Source organism: Neltuma alba, unplaced genomic scaffold (genome assembly GCF_004799145.2).
Source record: "Neltuma alba isolate B1F8T4 unplaced genomic scaffold, ASM479914v2 tig00010875_pilon, whole genome shotgun sequence".
NCBI classification, from domain to species: Eukaryota; Viridiplantae; Streptophyta; class Magnoliopsida; order Fabales; family Fabaceae; genus Neltuma; species Neltuma alba.
The window spans coordinates 1,025,371-1,043,818 of NW_021635666.1; the positions used below are offsets into that span (position 1 = coordinate 1,025,371).

Genomic DNA, 18,448 nt, shown 5'->3' on the forward strand with positions numbered 1-18,448 from the left:
CTGAAATATTAGAAGTTGAATGAGAAAAAAATAGGATTAATAGCAAAATAATCATTCAAATAGATTCATCATCAGTTTACTCTAATTTTTTGCCAGTTTGCACTCAGTTGATGCTGGTTCGGTTTTTGACGAGTTCATTGCTTAAATCAAAACAGACTACTGGTTCGATCCATTATTTTTTTTCACTGGAAAAATGTTATGCTTTATTTTACTTTTTAAAAAGAAAAAGAAAAACCACAACTGCGCTTCAAAAATTAAAACAACAGTTAAAATTTTTTTTGTCAAAAATGCTAGGCATTAGGGATTTTTCTTGGGTGCAAACCTATCCCGAAAGTTTAAAATCATAGCAATATTACTACTTACAGTTAAAAAACTAACATTGATCATTAAAAGAGTAATGTTGATCATTTAGTATTTTTAATCACAGGAGGCTACATTATTATGATTTTAAACTTTCAGAATAAACTTTTGGTGCCCAATACTCCTATTCGGAGTAAATTTGTAACTTAATCATTTTAATTCAATGGTCTTCGTTATGGGATGATCAACCTATATCCATCATTTGAGATCGGCCAGGAATATTTAAGAGCAACGTATGTAGTTAGAACTTTGACCCACTTCAATAATGGATGCCATATTTTATGAAAGCAGTGGCCATCTTTAGAAGAAGATGACAGGAAATAATTGTTTTTAAGAATAAACAGCAAATAAAATTTCAAAGGCTCGTAGTAGTCCAAATGGGAGTAAATGGAGCATGGACTAGTTAGTGCGATGAGTTAAATTTTCCAAACAAAAATATATTACTACCTCTGGTCCTGATTATAAAAGACAGTTGACTAATTTGAAGAGATTAAGAAAGTAAGTTGAGTTAGTTATTTGTCCTAAATAGGTGTTGTCTTTCCTAAAATATCCTTACTAATCAAGTGTATTGACTAGAACTATCATTGTTAAAAGGACTACTTTGAAAAAAAGTGTATAAATATGAGAGAAAAAGTAGATTGGGGTCTTATATTTAGAACCAAAATAAAAGTCAAATAGAGTCTTATATTAAGGACCGGGTAATATAATAATAATAATAATAATAATAATAATAATAATAATAATAATTCTGTTTTGTTTGCCTCACTTGGTCCATCCGTTGTAGGTCGCTGACGACAAATCTTGCCCGTGCCTGATTCAAAGACAAGTGAAGCACGTCTGTGTGAAAATGACAAACCAGGACACAGAAGACATTCTTTTACTAAAATATTACTCGTCCTTGCTAAGATAGTATATTTTATAATATAATTTATATTATAAAATAGATATTATATTAAGAACGGGGAACATCGTATTTTAACTGCGAGAGCTGTTTGTTTGTTTGTTTAGAAGTGCATGAGTGAGAGGTTTTCTTTTAGCAAAGAAATTAAAGATGACAATCTCAGTTTTTCTCTTCCATAGCGTATGCATCATAGTAATATTTCCCATCAAAGTTTTCGCGGTAAAATTGTATTCTTTAATAGACTTTTTTTATTATTCAATCATAAAACAATATAAAAAATTAATAAATTTAATTTAGTAATTCACAAGTTCTTATTAGCTATTTATGATAAAAAAAAAATTTAATTCTTTAATAAACTTTTGTTCTTATTCAATTACCAGATAGATTTAGAATTTAGAAATTAACAAATACATTTTAACAATTCAAAGTTCTCGTTAACTATTTAAAACAAAACTTTTGCAATAAAATTTTCACTAAAGCTCCGTCCACAGGTGGGGTGGCGGCTAGAGGGGTGATGGCTGGTTGTAATATCCTAGACTCTAATATTAAAATTCAGAATTAATTAAGTTTTGATTAGCAAGAAAACTGAGATGTTGAGTAGTTGATTTTAGATGTTTAAAACTTAGAAACAATAAGATTAATGATTGGAGATTATATCTCTAAATGTTTCCCAGTTGTCTTGAAAATCAACAGTTTTAGAGCGTCAAACAATCTTATTTTTATTACGTTTTTTCATTAGAAAATATACATCTCAAACTTCTTAAATAGCTCTAATTTTAATTTCTGGAGATTTTTAGAGTTAGTTACAAATTTTTAAAATTGGGTCTTTACTTATTGTGTAATATTTTTTGTGAGTTCGTCATAAAAAATGCCACAGCGAACAAAACAACAAAACTGGCACTTTTTGTGTGCCATTCACTGTGAGTTCACCTTGTTGAAAGCACAACAAATGCATTGGGTTTTGGTTCATAAAATTGTGTCAAAACATGATTTTCCAAAGGGGAATGAAAGAGAAACGACTTGGACTTGCTAGGGCTTTGATTTCATTCATTTGGGAGTAGATTCAAGCTTCCTAACACTCAAGTAAGTACTCTAGACTTGATTTCTACCATTTTCTATTAGATTTTTCAAAATTTGATATAGTTGAAAAGTTGGACTTTGGGGTGATTTTGAATTGAGTGACCTTCCTACCAAAGTTTTTGGATTTAAATAACTTATATGAATTAGATAAGATGTCTAACCAAGTTTAGTTTTGCTAGATTTTAAGTTTGGTGAAGATTGAACCTAAGGTTTAATTGTTGGATTGGGGTTTATGATAGAATTTGATGTTCTAATGGTCTAAGTGGAAGTTTAATGATTGGGTTATATTTATGTAATAGAGATTTGAGGTTTAATCAGTTTAGATCATTTGTTAAGCTTGAATTTTACAAATGGATATTTTTGAGTTGAACTCCAAGTTATGAAATCGAGGCTTTGGATTGATTGGAGTAATTTGACGTCAATGATTGGATTAAATGAGTTGGTTAAGTAGACTCTAAGTTCTATGTTTGATTAATAGAATTATGGCTAGAGTGAGATTTGGACACTTAGAAGGTTAGTGCCTCTAATTGTATTGTTGTTAACCGCTCAATTAGCTCTTGTATTAATGTATAGTTATATAATTGTGAGATTGTGTGATTGTTGGCTCAAGCACATGGTTGACTTTGTAGTAATTGTCTTTCTTGCTTGAGTGAGAGCAGCTACTTTTCACTTATTATATATGGTAATATATTGTTTGTAAGTACTTTAGTTTATGAAAAAGTAAAAAAAAAAAAAAGTAATATGAGATTTGTTGGTTTTAGGCTTGAATCCGCTTTTGATGGACCAAATTATTTGATGTATATTAAAAAAATATTTCAATCAAATATTCAAGTAAGATTATAATCTGTTTGACTTGGCTAAACAATTTAAATCAAGTCTAATCAGTCATCATATAAATTGGCGCACAACCCAGAGAACACACTCACTAGCTAAAAATCGCTGCGTGTTTGGCCTTAAAAAAAAAAAAAAAATCTCTGCATGAAATGAGAAACAGCCAAATTGGTGTTGCTGGCCAGGAACCCATACATTATTGAATGAAGCCTTCCCATGAATAGATAAATTAAATCCAACATGCATAGTGAGGCCATTAAATCGGCTGGGCTCGTGGGAAGAGCCCAAATACAACATTTGGATGCTTTCACCCAATACAAAATAGTAACATTTTATTTTTAAAAAAATTATTTGAAATAAATGCTAACTAGAGTAAATGACTAATGTCTCTTGTGAAAATACAAGGTGACCAATTGATTGAAAGCGGACTTATCAAACCAGAAAAGTCTAGAAAAAAGTTCAGATTGATAGTTTGTGCTCATTATATACCGTGCAATAGGGAGAAGGAAACGTCATAAATATTTCTCATAGTTATTTTTTTTTTCTTTCAAACTAATTCTACCACGCATGTAATTAATAAGAATAATTTTCAAGATAAATGGTTAAATAAATATTAATGTGTAAATTTGTTCAGAAAGTGTTTACTCAGAAACACTCTGGATACCCGAAAATTGTTTTAGTTCAATATTAAATAGGAAATTTAAGATAACAAGTTTGCCTCCAATCATTAAAAAATTTGTTATTTTAACAATTAATATTAATTTTTAACAAATAATTGAAGATTTTGGAAATTTTAAAAATTAATTTAAATTGTAATTTTAGATTTATTGTTATCTTTTTAGAATTTTATCAATTACTATTATCTTTCAAAATAGTTACATTTAATTTTAGAATTTTTATACTATTCTCCCATTAGCATCATGAATCATCAATATATACCAAAGTTCTAGAATATTTTACTATTTACATTAAATAATGAAGTAATTTTTACCCTTTATGTAGGCCCCGCTTTTTATTCGGCATTTTTACCAAAATATTTCATATAAAAATCACAATTATTTTTAGTTTCCAACTTCAAGTCATGCAAATAAAACTTCAAATAAGACAAAGGATCAAAATACATTTTCTGAATACTTTACAAAATTATATATATATATGTATTCTTCTTTTTTAAGATCAAAGTATCCTTTGTCGAAAATACAGACTAACCTTCTCTTGAAATATGAGACAGAATAAATCATTTCTAACTAAATCTATAATTATTCAAGAAAGGGGAAATTCCTAAAAAAAATACATCTTGAATTTCAAAATTCTATATTAGTCTTATTTATTACATTTTACTAGTAATTGATTACATTTGAAAAGTAAATGACAACATATTTTTGTAATAATTTTTTTTAAAATTTTGAAATTCAAGCTAAAGATTTTTTTTGGCTGAATTTTTCCTTAAAAAGACATTTTTTGGCAAAAAATTTTTTTTTAAAAAAAGTATTTGATAGAGTATTTAAAAAGATACATTTATAACTAACACAAATAATTATAGGTATCTAATTACATTACTTATATTTTTACCTCCCTTGCAGACACACACGTTGTTATTCTAATCTTCCTTCTTCATCAGTAAATAAAGTGGGGGCATTTATGGAACCATATCCCATGTTTATCCATTACCGCCTTTGATTTAACTTGTCAAGTATTAACATTAATGGCCCGATTAGATTATTAGTTAAAGATATCAACATAAGATTTCATAGTTGTAATTTAACTTTCATATGGGGGGCAAAAAAAAAAAACTTTCAAATGATTACATGCAGATAGCTTCCACAAAAAGATAAGCTCTGTTCGGGCACCAGAATTTGATTTTTTTTTTTTTAAATTTTGTTCATCAAAACTCTAAAGCATCTAGTTCAATCTTCACATCACAATGTATTTTCCTGATTAATCAACTTGAATTTTATGTATGTGTGTGTGTGTATGAAAGATACGGTCGTACCAGTTGGACGACCAGCATTTAGGATTTGAATTTTGTATTGACATTTTGTGTGCTAATTTAGATTTTAGTTTTTATTCTTAATTCTTTAAACTTTGAAAGGATGAGTACTTGTTAAGATATTGCAAGATTTGTTACAAATAAAAACTTTTTAACCCTTATTATTTATACAAAAATTTTCCAATAAAATTGTTCTTTTCAATAAACATTTCTCGTTATTCAATCATGATACAATCTTTTTTTTTTGGGTAAATCGTAATATAATCTTAGCAATTAACAAGTTTAGCTTGTCAATTCATAAGTCTCCATTAGCTGTTAACAATAAAATTTTTGCAATTTTGTAATAATAATGTTATTCAGTCACAAGATAACTTTAGAAATTAATAATTTAATAATTGATAAATCCTTATTAACTAGTCATAACAAAAATCCTGCAACAAAGTTGTTTTCAGCTGCAAGCAAAGGTTCCTTTGTAAATTAAAAAAAAAAAAAAAAAAGAAGCGAGAAGTGGCTTTGAATAAAAGCATTAGAAATAATGTGATACAAATCTCTAAAGGATAATGTTACAAAAAAAAATTGAAATTAATAAATCTCAAATCAAGTTTGATAACAACATTTTAATAAGTTTTAACAACACTCTACTCACAAATAACAATGCATTTTGTAGGAATTTTTTAGTTGGAACTTTAGTAATTTCATTTTTTTTTTTTAAAGGATTCTCCCATGTCTAAATTTACAAATCTCAAGCTGGTTCCTCAAACCGATTAAGAATTTGAGAAATTTATTAACTTGATTTTAGATTTCCTTATTTCACTTAACTTTTAAGGGATATCCCCAAAAAAATAAAAGTTTAAAATTACTAAATCCCAAATAAAAAATTTCTATAAATATGTGTTATTATTTGTGAGTTTAATATTGTTACTAAACCTATTTTGAAATTTAGTCATTTCAAACTTTTTTTTTTAGGATTTTTCCAATTTTTAATGAGATTTTCCCTTGATACTTTTGATCGCATTTTTTGTCCTTAATTTTATATTATTTTGACTTTGGCTTCTAATTTTATTTTATTTCGATTTAATCTCTTAAATATTGAATATGGCTAAAAACAATTTTTGCTGGCACGATAAAAATGATTAATTAAAAAAATGTGAACTCATTATTTTTTTATGATCATTTTAACTCTATTACTAACTTTGTTTTGCCATCACATTTTGAATCTATTTATTGCAGTACTCATCCCACTAATTTCTTGGCCAATCCCTGATCTTTCATATTATCATCATCTCTAAAACTATATCCTACATTTTTTCGGAGCACCTAAATTGTTCAAATCTGATTTAGATGGTTTATATTTTTTCTAACATTTATTATTTTGAGAAAAAGAAATACGAAATAGAGATTACCATTTCAACTACTCTCAAAGGGGCTAATTGATTGGTAGGATATGAACGATCATCTTCATTCATTATTTATTGTCCTCAAGAGAATTAAAAATAAATTTAATTTTTAAAAAAGGAAAAAGCAAAATTGAAACACCAGCAGATCAATATATAACTAAATGCGTGCCTTGTGAATTAAATAAATTTAATAAATAATAAATGAGTTACATTGTTTACAACTTATAAAAAGTGTGATTTCCTACAGTTTTATAGTATCATATGGAGAGAGCAAGATGATATCATGATAAATTTGAAGGTGCGAAAATGCCTAAAATTTTTTACTTAAAGTGCACCTATCATCATAAGTTTTTTCAAGGTACAAAAGTATCTGCAAACTTGTGAAACTAACCCCCTGCTTAGATGAGAAGAAAAGTTGAAAGAAAAGAAAATGAGAGAAAAGAAATAGAGAGAAAAGAAAACTAAAAAGAAAATATTATCACTCATCCTGCTAGGATGGGTGAGAAAAAACAGAAAGGCAAGAAAATATATAAATGTCAGAATTACTAAAATATCCTTATTATAATCAATTGGCAAGGAAACTAAGTAATTTAGCCAAAAAATTATTTTTTGTGTAAAAATAAAAAGGGAATAATTTTTTAAGTTAATTAAAATAAAAGAAAATAAATAAATTATACATGGAGAAGATGTGGCCAACTAGACGGACGGCGACCATTGGACCAATGATCGTGAGAGCATTTTGGCACTAGAAAGGTTAAGGACTAATGGGAGCTTGGCATAGGAGAGGGCAGTGAGGGGAATGAATTTTTTTAGTGAAAATCTCTCCATTTGTGGAGAGAAACTTTGAGAGGAAAATGGGTTATGAAACCCACTCTATTTTTTTTTTTCTTTCTCTCCTATTTTCTTTCACATCCAAGTAGGGCAAAACTCCATTCCTCTGTCATTTTTCACTCTACTTTTTCTTCCTCTCTTATTTTCTCTCAAACCAAACAGAGTATAAAGCAAAAATGACATTACCTTTAAATTTGCCTAATAGACCTACTTTTTGTAGCAAGGCCCATGCCAATTTTATAAAAGTACCGAAATGGTCCTAACCTAAAACATAAAAAAGACCAAGGTACCAACAAGTGTTGGTCTAAGTAGAAGAGACTTAGACACTTTAAATATCATGTCCTAAATTCGATCATTAGGGCAATTTGTATAGAAAAACATTATTGGAAGGGGTCTCTGCTATGATGCTTGACAGTACCTTCAGATATTAGTTTCTTACCGTTCAGGTGGAACGATACTCCGGGCAACCAAAAAAAAAAACAAAAGGATGAAGGTAAAAAAATATTCATAAACTTTTACTCAAAATGCTAAACACCATGTGTTTTTTTTTTTTGCATGTGCAAAAGTACTTGTGACCATACAAATAATTTAATTATTTTAGTCTTAGCAAAATTAAATTTTATTATGTTATTGTAATACTAATAATTTTATGATTAATATGTATATGTTTAGTCTTCTAAATTTATATATTAAGTTTTAATTTAGCTCCTTAAATCTATAAAATGTATTTTTAATTCCCTTAATGTTAACACTATTACTCTCATTAACACAAAAAATTGATTTAGCACATTTAAATAGTAACTCTGTAATTAAAAAAATTAATTTAGCCCCTTAATACTTTTTTTTGAAAAATTAAAATAATTAATTTATTTACGCATTCATGGGTACTTTTGCAGAGTCATCGTTTAAATTTTTTGAATTAGTATTTTCTATTAATGAGACCAATAGTCTTAACATTTAGTAACTAGAAATATACTTATATATTTAAGAATTTAAGAAACTAAGTTAAAACTTGATGAACTTAGAAAATTAAGCGTCTATATTGACCATAAAATTATTAATGCTATAATAATATGATAAAATTTAATAGATTTGTTATTGCTACAACTAAATGAATTAATTTAGTCACAGAGTTATTGGTACTTTTACACCTCTAAAAAAATCGTGTAATGTTTGATGTACTTTAGCTAAAAATTTATAGGTATTTTTGCATCTTTTTCTTTTTTTGGTTTTTCAAATTATGAGTATTTTGATACTTTCATAATATTAATATGGGTTTCATTGCAAAAAGTAATGGCTGGTAGACAAAGTTAATGACAGTATCGTTTTGCTCTGATCTTGCAAGTTTATAAGGACTTTCCTCAGAAAAGCACATGTTGGTTAGTGTATTTTCGATACAAGTTTATAAGTATTTTTGCGCATTCATCCTAAATTTTTTTTTTAATGAAATGCATTATTCATGCCTTGAAAAACGTGCCTTTGTCCTCAACTTTCACGCCATAACAATATTTTTAGTAAAATCATTCAATAATTCATAAATTTAATTTAATAGTACCGATTTCTAGATAGTGTTGCCTATACACACACCCAAGATAATGTAAACATATATTAGGGGCACTCTATAATGGAAAACCCATAACAAAATGAACAAAATATTATGTTTGAACAAAAGATTAAGGGGCAAATTTGCTCTGGTAATTTTATTTAAAAGCGTCAAATACCTAAAAAAAATGTTTTAATGAAATTTATCTCAAAAGTTTAAAATAGCAGTAATATTGCCCTCTACTATTAAAAATATTAACAATCAATCACATTATTTTAATGGTTAATGTTATTTTTTTTAATAGTAATGGGTAATATTGCTACAATTTTAAGCTCTTGTGAAAAATTTGCACTTACAAATTATGTATACCTATCGCTCTTAAATGAAAACTTTCAAGACAAATTTATATATTAGCCCTTGAATAAATTGTACTTCCTCTTTTAAATGTAAAACTTAGTATAGACGTTTGTTTCTGTTATATATGTAAGATCTCAATCTATTTTATTTCTTAAATTTATAATTTTTTTCCCAAACACTCATTTTTTTGGTCAATCTAAACACTCCCTATTGATTACACATAACATTAAAGAAATATTTTCTATCAACTGAGTGATACCTGCTAATACAAATAATTAAAATAAATATTTTAAAAAAATTAAGAGATAATTAATCTGCAAGTCCTTATAGTTTCAACCAATTTTGAATCAGGTCCCTATAATTTTTTTCTTTTTATCAGCTCCTTATACTTTCACCTGTTTTTAATTAGCTCCTTGCATTTATTTTTCTTTTTATCAAGTCCTTATAAGATCACCTTATTTTTAAGTAAGTCCCTGAATTTTTTATTCGTTATTTTATAAATTCTAATAGTACTATTCTATAAACATAAAATAGTATATATTATGTAATATTAGTTTATAAACAATAATATTCTAAAAATAATGAATTATTATAATAATTTTATTTTTTTGGAAAAAAAATTAATTGTTTTAAAAAAATTTCCTTAATTAATTAATTATATTACTTATCTTTTATTATATAATTATTAATATTTTATATTTCAGTATTAATTTATTTAATTAAGTTTATATTTAATTAATAAATAAAAATTAAAACTAGATGGACCTGATTAAAATTTTAGTGAAATTATAAGGACTTAATAAAAAGAAAAATAAATGCGAGGACCTAATTAAAAATAAATGAAAGTATAAGGACTTGATAAAAAGAAAAAAAACTATAAGAACTTAATTCAAAATTGATTGAAACTATAAAGACTTGCGGATTAATTAACCCAAAAATTAATACCTTTTTTATAAATAATAATAATAATAATAATAATAATAATAATAATAATAATAATAATAATAATAATTTTTTAATCTGCCTATCTTAACCCATCCAATAGAGAGACCTACCCACACACCCAACACAACACACATAGTCCTCGTAACTACACGAGGATAGATCCCATAACCTCCTTAATAAGAAAGGTTATGGGTTGCCAATAGAATCAATGCTATTTAGCAAATAATTAATTTAATTATTTTTTTAATTTTTGCAAATTACTGCCTCCGGTCTTTAATATAATATTAGTTAACTAATTTGAGTAGATTAAAAAAATTAGTTATGCTAGTTATTTTTAATAAATATGTGTTTTTTCTAAAATACCCTTGCTAATAAAATGTATTAGCTAAAATCACTATTTGATGAAATCTTTAACATGTACAACTATTACAAAGACTATTCTAAGAAAAAAAAGAAATAAATATGAAAATAAAGTAAATTGAGGTTTTATATTTAGAATAAAATTAAAAATCAAAATAGCTGTTATATTAAGAAGCTGAGACAGTAATTAGCTAGCTACCATATTTAGGATAGAATGGGACACTGAATAAGACTTCTCTTTGTTTAAAACAAAGAGAGAGAAAAAAATTCATGTTACCAAGAAAATTTGAAGTGGATACAATTACAGCCAACAATCCCCCAGCTGGTTTTACTTGACTTGTATTCATATTGAAGCAAAGTCCATCTCATTCTAGCTGTATCTCCATAGTGCCCAGCTACTTTCCAGTACATTATACTTGTTCTCATTGCTTGACTCAAAGGACACATTCATATACTTACCTGTTTGATTCTAAATCTATGAATATCTAGTCAAATTTGGATATACTTTATGATACTCTTTTGATTCTCTAGTTCAAACATGACAAGTGTCTAGATTTTCAACAATATATAACGTAATTAGTGTAAATGTGACTGACTTTGCAAACAATCGTAGTTTTAAAATTACTTCACATGTTTGTTAACATATTATTTATGAGTAACTATCCTTCTGTATGTTCATATTTTAATTCTAATCTGACAAATTGATAATGAAGATGTAAAGAATTGATTTTTAAGTCTTTTTGTAACATGTTCTCATTGTGTTATTTAAATTCAGGAATTGATTTGTGTGATTGAACATATTATTTATGAGTCACCCCCCAAATTCTCAATTATAATAAAAAATATTTATTGAATAAAAGAAAGGTGAACCCCAATAAGATTCAGTTCATGACTTTTCTTTTCTTTTCTTTTTATTTGAATGATTCAGATAAAATTTAAATGCTTCACATTTAATAGTTTATAAAAGTATTGTTAAAATGTTAAAACCTAATATGAGTAAGTGAAGGAAAAAGTACCTGGTAGCATATATAAGGATGTGATGTATAGCAAACTATTCCATAATTATTTTTTACTTATATTATATCCTTATGACATTATTATCATTTTAAAAAAAGGTTATCCTCTTGTGGTTGATTAATATTACTACTATTCAAACTCTGATTTAATTACATGATAAGTAGGTCCTATTTTTATTATATTATCACTAATTTTCTCCATGTTTCACTCTAATAATTTTGTCAATTAAACCCAGGAAGGGATTTGGATCACATGAATAGATCTTGAACCCAAATGGTCTGTGGATTTGTTTTATAGCATATGAAGGGAACTAGGAACAAGAAATGCATAACTTAGCGGATCTATGTTAATAAACATAATTTTTTTTCAACAAAAAAAATGAAAAAATATATATATATGGGAAAACTGGGGGAAAAGTCCCCATTGAAAATTTTGGTGATGAGAATCACATAAAATTTTTTTTACATACAAAAAGTATTGATGCTTTGTAAATTTTATACATATAAATTTGTGAAATATCAATACTCTGATTTAGATCATTTCGACTAATAAAATTTTTAATTGAGGCTTTTTCCCTTTTTGTGTCGACCAAATCACCTCATGTAACTAAGAAAGACTAGACCAATGGATTAAATGAACATCCCTGGATTCGTCCAGTCATATGCCTCACCTTTCATTCATGATCTTCTCATCAATTAATAATGCTATATATTACTCCTTTCGATCTCAGATCTTAAATATGGGACTAAATAGTTAATCAATTCATAGATACTGAAAAATTAGTTAAATTAATTAATTGTAAAATCGTGTCATGGTTTTCTTAAAATACCTAATTAGATTTCAATGATTTGCGTTAGAAATTACATAATATATTTAAAATAAAAATAAACATTTTAACTAACTCTTACATTTAAAATAATAAGTATTAAGTGGTAGTTTTGCATAAACAAGTGGGGATATTAATTAGCATTTTCCAAAATTTCCCTGTTTACATCTACAACTTCCTAAAAAATTTTGAAAAAAATTCATATTTTAAGAGGAAAATTTTTTTAAAAGTTATTTTATTTTCAAACCATCTTATTGTTTTGAAAATGAGAAAGTCAAAAAGAAAAAAAGAGAAGAAGACAAGAGTTGGGAGAAAAAAAATAAGAGTATTTCTTATTTCCTTATAAATAATGATGCCTTATACATGGTCTCTATTTATAGACTTCTAACTATTAAAATTTAATCCTACGATTACAAAAAATGAAGAAGGGTATAATGACATTAAACATGAAGAATCTTCCCAAATCATTCACTGGGGAGATTATGATTTAGGACATTCAAAGATAAAAGAAGCCTAAGAGTTGAGAGTTATAGACATCCACATACAATATTTATAATAATTATGGATTTAATTATCTTCATTTTATGCTATTTATTCTACCTAGGTAGGTAAAAGTATCCGAGGGAGGGAGTATAATTTCGTAATTAAAGTCTATCCTCATTATATTACTACCTTTGGCTCTTAACATGATAGTTAGCTGGAGATTCAATTTGATCTTAAATATACGACCTTAATCTATTTTGTCTTTAATATTTAATAATTTTGCCGTCAAGTAATAATTATAGTGATTGCACATGTTAACAAGTCTCCATCAAGAGTAGTTTCAATGTAAATGACTAATATAGGTATATTAGGAAACATAACATCTATTTACTACAAATAACCAACTTAACTAATTTTCTTAATATATACTAATTAGTTATTTAATTCTTATATTAAAAATAAGAGGTAGCATTATTTAAAGAAAAGCATACACATTTTGACTGATAATATTAAAATTAAGCTATTATTCAAACCCAGAAATGGATTTAGGTCACATGAAGCGATCTCAAACCCAAATGGCTTAGATATTTGTTTTTTGGGGTATGCAGGGAAATAGGAACAAGAAAGAGCATTTAGTAATGCCTTGGACCAACATAGCAAATCCATGTAATGTCACCCCCACAAGTTGCGCTGCGTAGAATCAAAACACATGCCACGTGGGGCCCACCGGTTTAGAGTCACAAATCTCTCACATGTGTTCACATGATGCGTATGGATAGCCCCATCACCGTTTTCACTAATTAATCCCCTGAAAACGACATGTCGTTTTATGCGTGTCTACACTTCATCCTTTTCCTCCTTTAGCACACCTCCTTAGGTCGTCCTCTCTTTTCCATGTCATGGACTTGGATTTCAATGTCAAACAATATGCTCGTTTGTTTTAAATCAAGCAGAGATGTGCAATTTCAAATTTTTCACGTTATTATAAGTTATTAGTTCAATCCATTAAACCTAACCCTAAATTCAGTAGAATACAATGGTTTTAAAAATTGAGGTGTTTGGATTAACTTAGAAGTAATTTTACAATATACTAGGTAAATATATAAAAAAAATTATTTAAACTTATATAAAAATATTTTTTTAAAATGCTTCTGAAAGGATGCCAAACTCCCCAATAACATCGAAAAACAACATCATGTTTTTCAACTTTATAATTTTATTTATTAATTAATTTGGTGTTCATAATTTAAAATTTTGGATTGAGCCTTTGTAATCTACGTATTACATTTTTAATTTATTATTACATTATCAAAATTTTGTAAGTATTATTATCAAATAATGTTGTTGATATCAATGATTATGCACTATCTTAATACTTTGAATATGTACAATATATTAAAAAAACTAGTAAAACTATACCTAATGATGTCAAATTAAATCAAATATATAGAAAAATATTTAAAAAATATGCCAATAAAAAATTATCAATATCAATATAAAGTAAAAAAAGTATACAAAATTACATGGTTCACAAATTATAAATATAAATTCATGAGAGTTTTTTTTAATAATTTTGAGGCATATATTTTTTAAGTAGGCTTTTATGACACTAATTAAGTCACAAAAACTTTCTTAACAAAAAAAATTTTATTTCATAGACAATGACAGTTTGTGGTAAGGTGAATAATGAATGCTACTAATAATGTTTTATTTAAATTAAAACATCTTTTTGTATATATGAAATTGACCAATTACGCACAATGAACATAATCATTTAGAACTTGCCATGATAATGACCCAATTTTAGACAAGACATTTTTTTTTTTTCAAAAACCATGAACAGTCTCTTCCTTTTTCCCTTCCCTCTTTAACAAGTCAATTTTTGAAATAAAAGGAAAAAAAAATGATGACACCCAACTCAAAAAACACACCCCCACTATTTTCAAGCCGAAAAGGACAAAAGCCCCACAACAAATGCCAACTTGTCCGTCAAAATTTAAATTCCCAGGGGCATTTTCGTCATAACACACCAGCCTCCCGGGCCCCCTGTCCTTGTGCGTACAACAGAACAAATCTTTCATGTGTTTATATAGAACGCAGACATTTCTGCAGAAACATATTGAGAATTTGATTAAAGAGGCTGTTTGGTTTGGTGGAGATGGCAGAGTTTGAGCACCCTAATGTGATGACGAATCTCATCACTTTCCTTTCTTCTCTGCTGAAAAGGGTCTCTGAATCAAACGACGCTAACCTTAATCTTCAACCTCAGAGAATCTCTGTCTTCCATGGCTTATCAAGACCCACGATCTCCATTCACAGCTATCTGGAAAGAATCTTCAAGTACGCTAATTGTAGTCCCTCTTGCTTCATTGTCGCTTATGTCTATCTCGATCGTTTCACTCAGAGACAACCTTCTTTACCCATCAATTCCTTCAATGTTCATCGCCTCCTCATTACCAGCGTCATGGTTGCTGCAAAATTCATGGACGACATGTAAGTCTCTGTCTCTGTTTTTAAGTTTCTTATGCTCATCAGAGTTGAATTCTGGGATTTTTGTCTCATTGGGAATATGTGTATTTGGGTATCTCTGTTTTCTTATGCTCAATTACTGTTTAATTCTGGGTTTCGATCTCTTCTGATAAGGATGTGTTTGTGTTTTCTTGTACTTAATCTGTGCTGAATTCCGGGTTTGATGTATCCTTCTCTGGTCAATGTGTTTGTGTGTTTCTAAGTTTTAATTTCTTGTTCTTAGTCAGTGTTGAATTGTGTGTGTGGGTGTGAATTCCGAGGCTTTCTTATGCTCAAATCAATGTTGAATTATGGCTTTTGGTCTCTTGTTTTTTTAACTTAGGAAGTTGGTTTTCAGAGAACAGATCTGTGATTGCTTCAAAGAAACATGTTGGATCTTCTTGGTGGTGCATTACTATTATATTCATTAATGAACACTGGATGGCTTAATTAATTGATTGACTAATTAGGTTTCTTTTATTATATTCATTGTTCCGATTTGTGGTGTGAATTTAAACTGTATTTGAGTTTGGAGATGGGAAGTTCTTCTTCGTTGGAAGAATGGGAATGTATAAAGATGGTTTTGCTTGGGAAGGATACCAAATCCAGGCTGGCTTTTCCATGAGACAGAGACAACCCAACCATGTGACACTAGCCAGCTAACATTTTGCACACATAATCATGAAATGTCCGAGAATTTGCATCCATCCATTTTAGTAATGTATTTTAGTACTATCATAAAGATAAAATGTCAAAAGAAATATCAAAATCCCTTTGATTAACTAATTTAAAAGATTAATAAAACAAATTAGGAAACTAGTTTCAGTGCGCATCACCTTGATGAGCACTCTAAGCTTATCAGATCTGAACGATTTCTATCTGATTTAAATGATCTAGATTTAAAATTTTTAATTAATTGTTTTTAAATAAAAACTATTTTTTGAAAGAATGATAGTTAAGAGATTATCTCTATTTTAGATTCTATATCTATTAAAATAATTATTTTAAATAAATAAGAATAAAAAATAAAATCTGGACTATCTAAATCAAATGTGAATGCTGCAGATCTGATGAATTTAAGGTGCTCATCAAAGTGATGAGTACCAAAACTAGTTCCAATAAATTAGTTATGTGTAAAAAATATATGTTGATTTTTTAAAAATATATCCATTTGATCATTTGTACTAAAAACTATTGTCTTGGTAGAAAATTTTTTTTAAACATGTGCAATAATAGGAGTACTTTTAAGAAATTATAAATTTAAAAAATAAAATAAAGGTAGGTAATATATTTAAAACTAAAGTAACCACCTAATTAACTCTTACATTTGAGAGCAGGGATAGTAACAAATTACTATATTTGTATTAATGATACTAAAATTTTTTTAAAAAATTTTAAGGTCATTTCTTCAAAAATTATAAATAATAACTTACTATTGTTGTGTTTCATAAAAATTATCAGTCATGGTCTAACCACTTGAGACCAGCTCAGTCTATAAAGGTGGGATGGAAATACAGGTAAAATTCTATTATTTAGGAGCATAAATCATCAACTAGTTTGAATTTGCAAGGTCAAGAAATCACTAATTTGGATTTCAGTTGAGTCGATCTTCAAAAAGTAAAAACTCCTGCAGCATGGTTTCTATTTAATATATACGTTGTTCAAACTCAAAATCTTGCTTTAAATGTGCTAAGTAGCCTGCCATATTGTGCTTGCTAATACTGAATTTGTATGACCCTAATATTTTTTCACCATAAATGATACTTTTTTTTTAAAAAAAAAAAGAGGCTACTAATGTTTTATACTAATGTCTTGCATGTGATTTTGCAAATGGGCAGGTACTATAATAATGCATACTATGCAAAAGTGGGGGGGATAAGCACAATGGAGATGAATTTTCTGGAGCTGGATTTCCTATTCGGGATGAGTTTTCACTTAAACGTCACACCAAACACCTTCCGAGCTTACTGTGTACATCTCCACGGAGAAATGTTGCTCATGCAACCTCCTTTGGATTTTCCCAATTCTTCATTAAGCTTACTAGCAATATCATCTTCTTCTTCTTCATCATCCCTAAAGGCCCATTTATTATGTTCCAGTGATGAAGAATCTAATAATTCTCATCATCAAAAGCAGCAACAGCAACAAGAATTAGCTGTTTGATGATATGTATGTTTGTTAATGCATTCCCTCAATGCATACGATGATGCCTTGTAGTATAGCTTGTACATTGGATTGAACTTAATTGTTCTAATTATTATGTTATTACAGATTGGCGAAATATTATATGTGTACACACACACACACACATATTACTCATGGAATATGGATCATCATGAGCACATTGTGCTCAATTTTTATCTAAGCCACCAAAACTAAAATTAAAATTTGGGTTAAAGTGCAAATATACTAATAAAGTCATACCAAATTGTCATCACAAACAAATCTTAGATGCAAAAATACACATATATGCATTAGAGAATCTAATCAAAAAGAGTGAAGGTGTAGATATACTTATGAACTTTTCTCAAAGTGTGTTTGACACTATAAACAAATCTTGAGTGTAAAAATATTTGTAATCATTCCAAAAAAAAATCCTAAAATATTACAGTCATTTAATTAATCAAAGTTGACCTTCTAATTCAAATTTTTGACCAAATAAAATGACATGGATACTACGTTGGCATTTCAATCTCCTTCCTTCAAGTGCAACTCCCTCCCCCTTTCAAATAATCATGTTTTAGTCTCCCTTCAATCCCAACAATGTTGTCTCCTCATTGTTGCACCTTCATTGATGTGAAGACAAGCTGAAACTCTCCGCTAAACTTGCTCCTTCATTTCATTTGTCTAAGTCTCTCTCTCTTTTTCTTTTTTTATGAAGAATAATGCTACTCTCTCTCAGTTACTCTTGTCATACCTGCTTTAGTAACTTATTAATAAAGACTAAAATGGAGCTAAAAGAGTAACATTATTCTTCTTAGAACAAGAGAGGTTGAGAAGGATAAAATGAAGGAGTGAG

General features: G+C 28.0%; 1 protein-coding gene across 1 annotated transcript; it reads left to right on the top strand.

Moving 5' to 3' along the window:
- Positions 1-15,043: 15,043 nt before the first annotated feature.
- LOC114759659 (cyclin-U4-1) lies at positions 15,044-17,706 on the top strand. The gene is made up of 2 exons (XM_028948876.1): positions 15,044-15,414; positions 17,268-17,706. The coding sequence occupies exons 1-2, from the start codon at positions 15,080-15,082 to the stop codon at positions 17,590-17,592; spliced, it is 660 nt and encodes a 219-aa protein (XP_028804709.1). The 5' UTR covers positions 15,044-15,079; the 3' UTR covers positions 17,593-17,706.
- The last annotated feature ends 742 nt before the right edge of the window (positions 17,707-18,448 follow it).

Excerpts from the sequence above, each read along its gene's own strand:
- LOC114759659 (XM_028948876.1), top strand. The coding sequence starts at position 15,080 with ATGGCAGAGTTTGAGCACCCTAATGTGATGACGAATCTCATCACTTTC. Across the intron at positions 15,415-17,267 it reads GCAAAATTCATGGACGACAT|GTACTATAATAATGCATACT; the intron begins GTAAGTCTCTGT and ends GCAAATGGGCAG.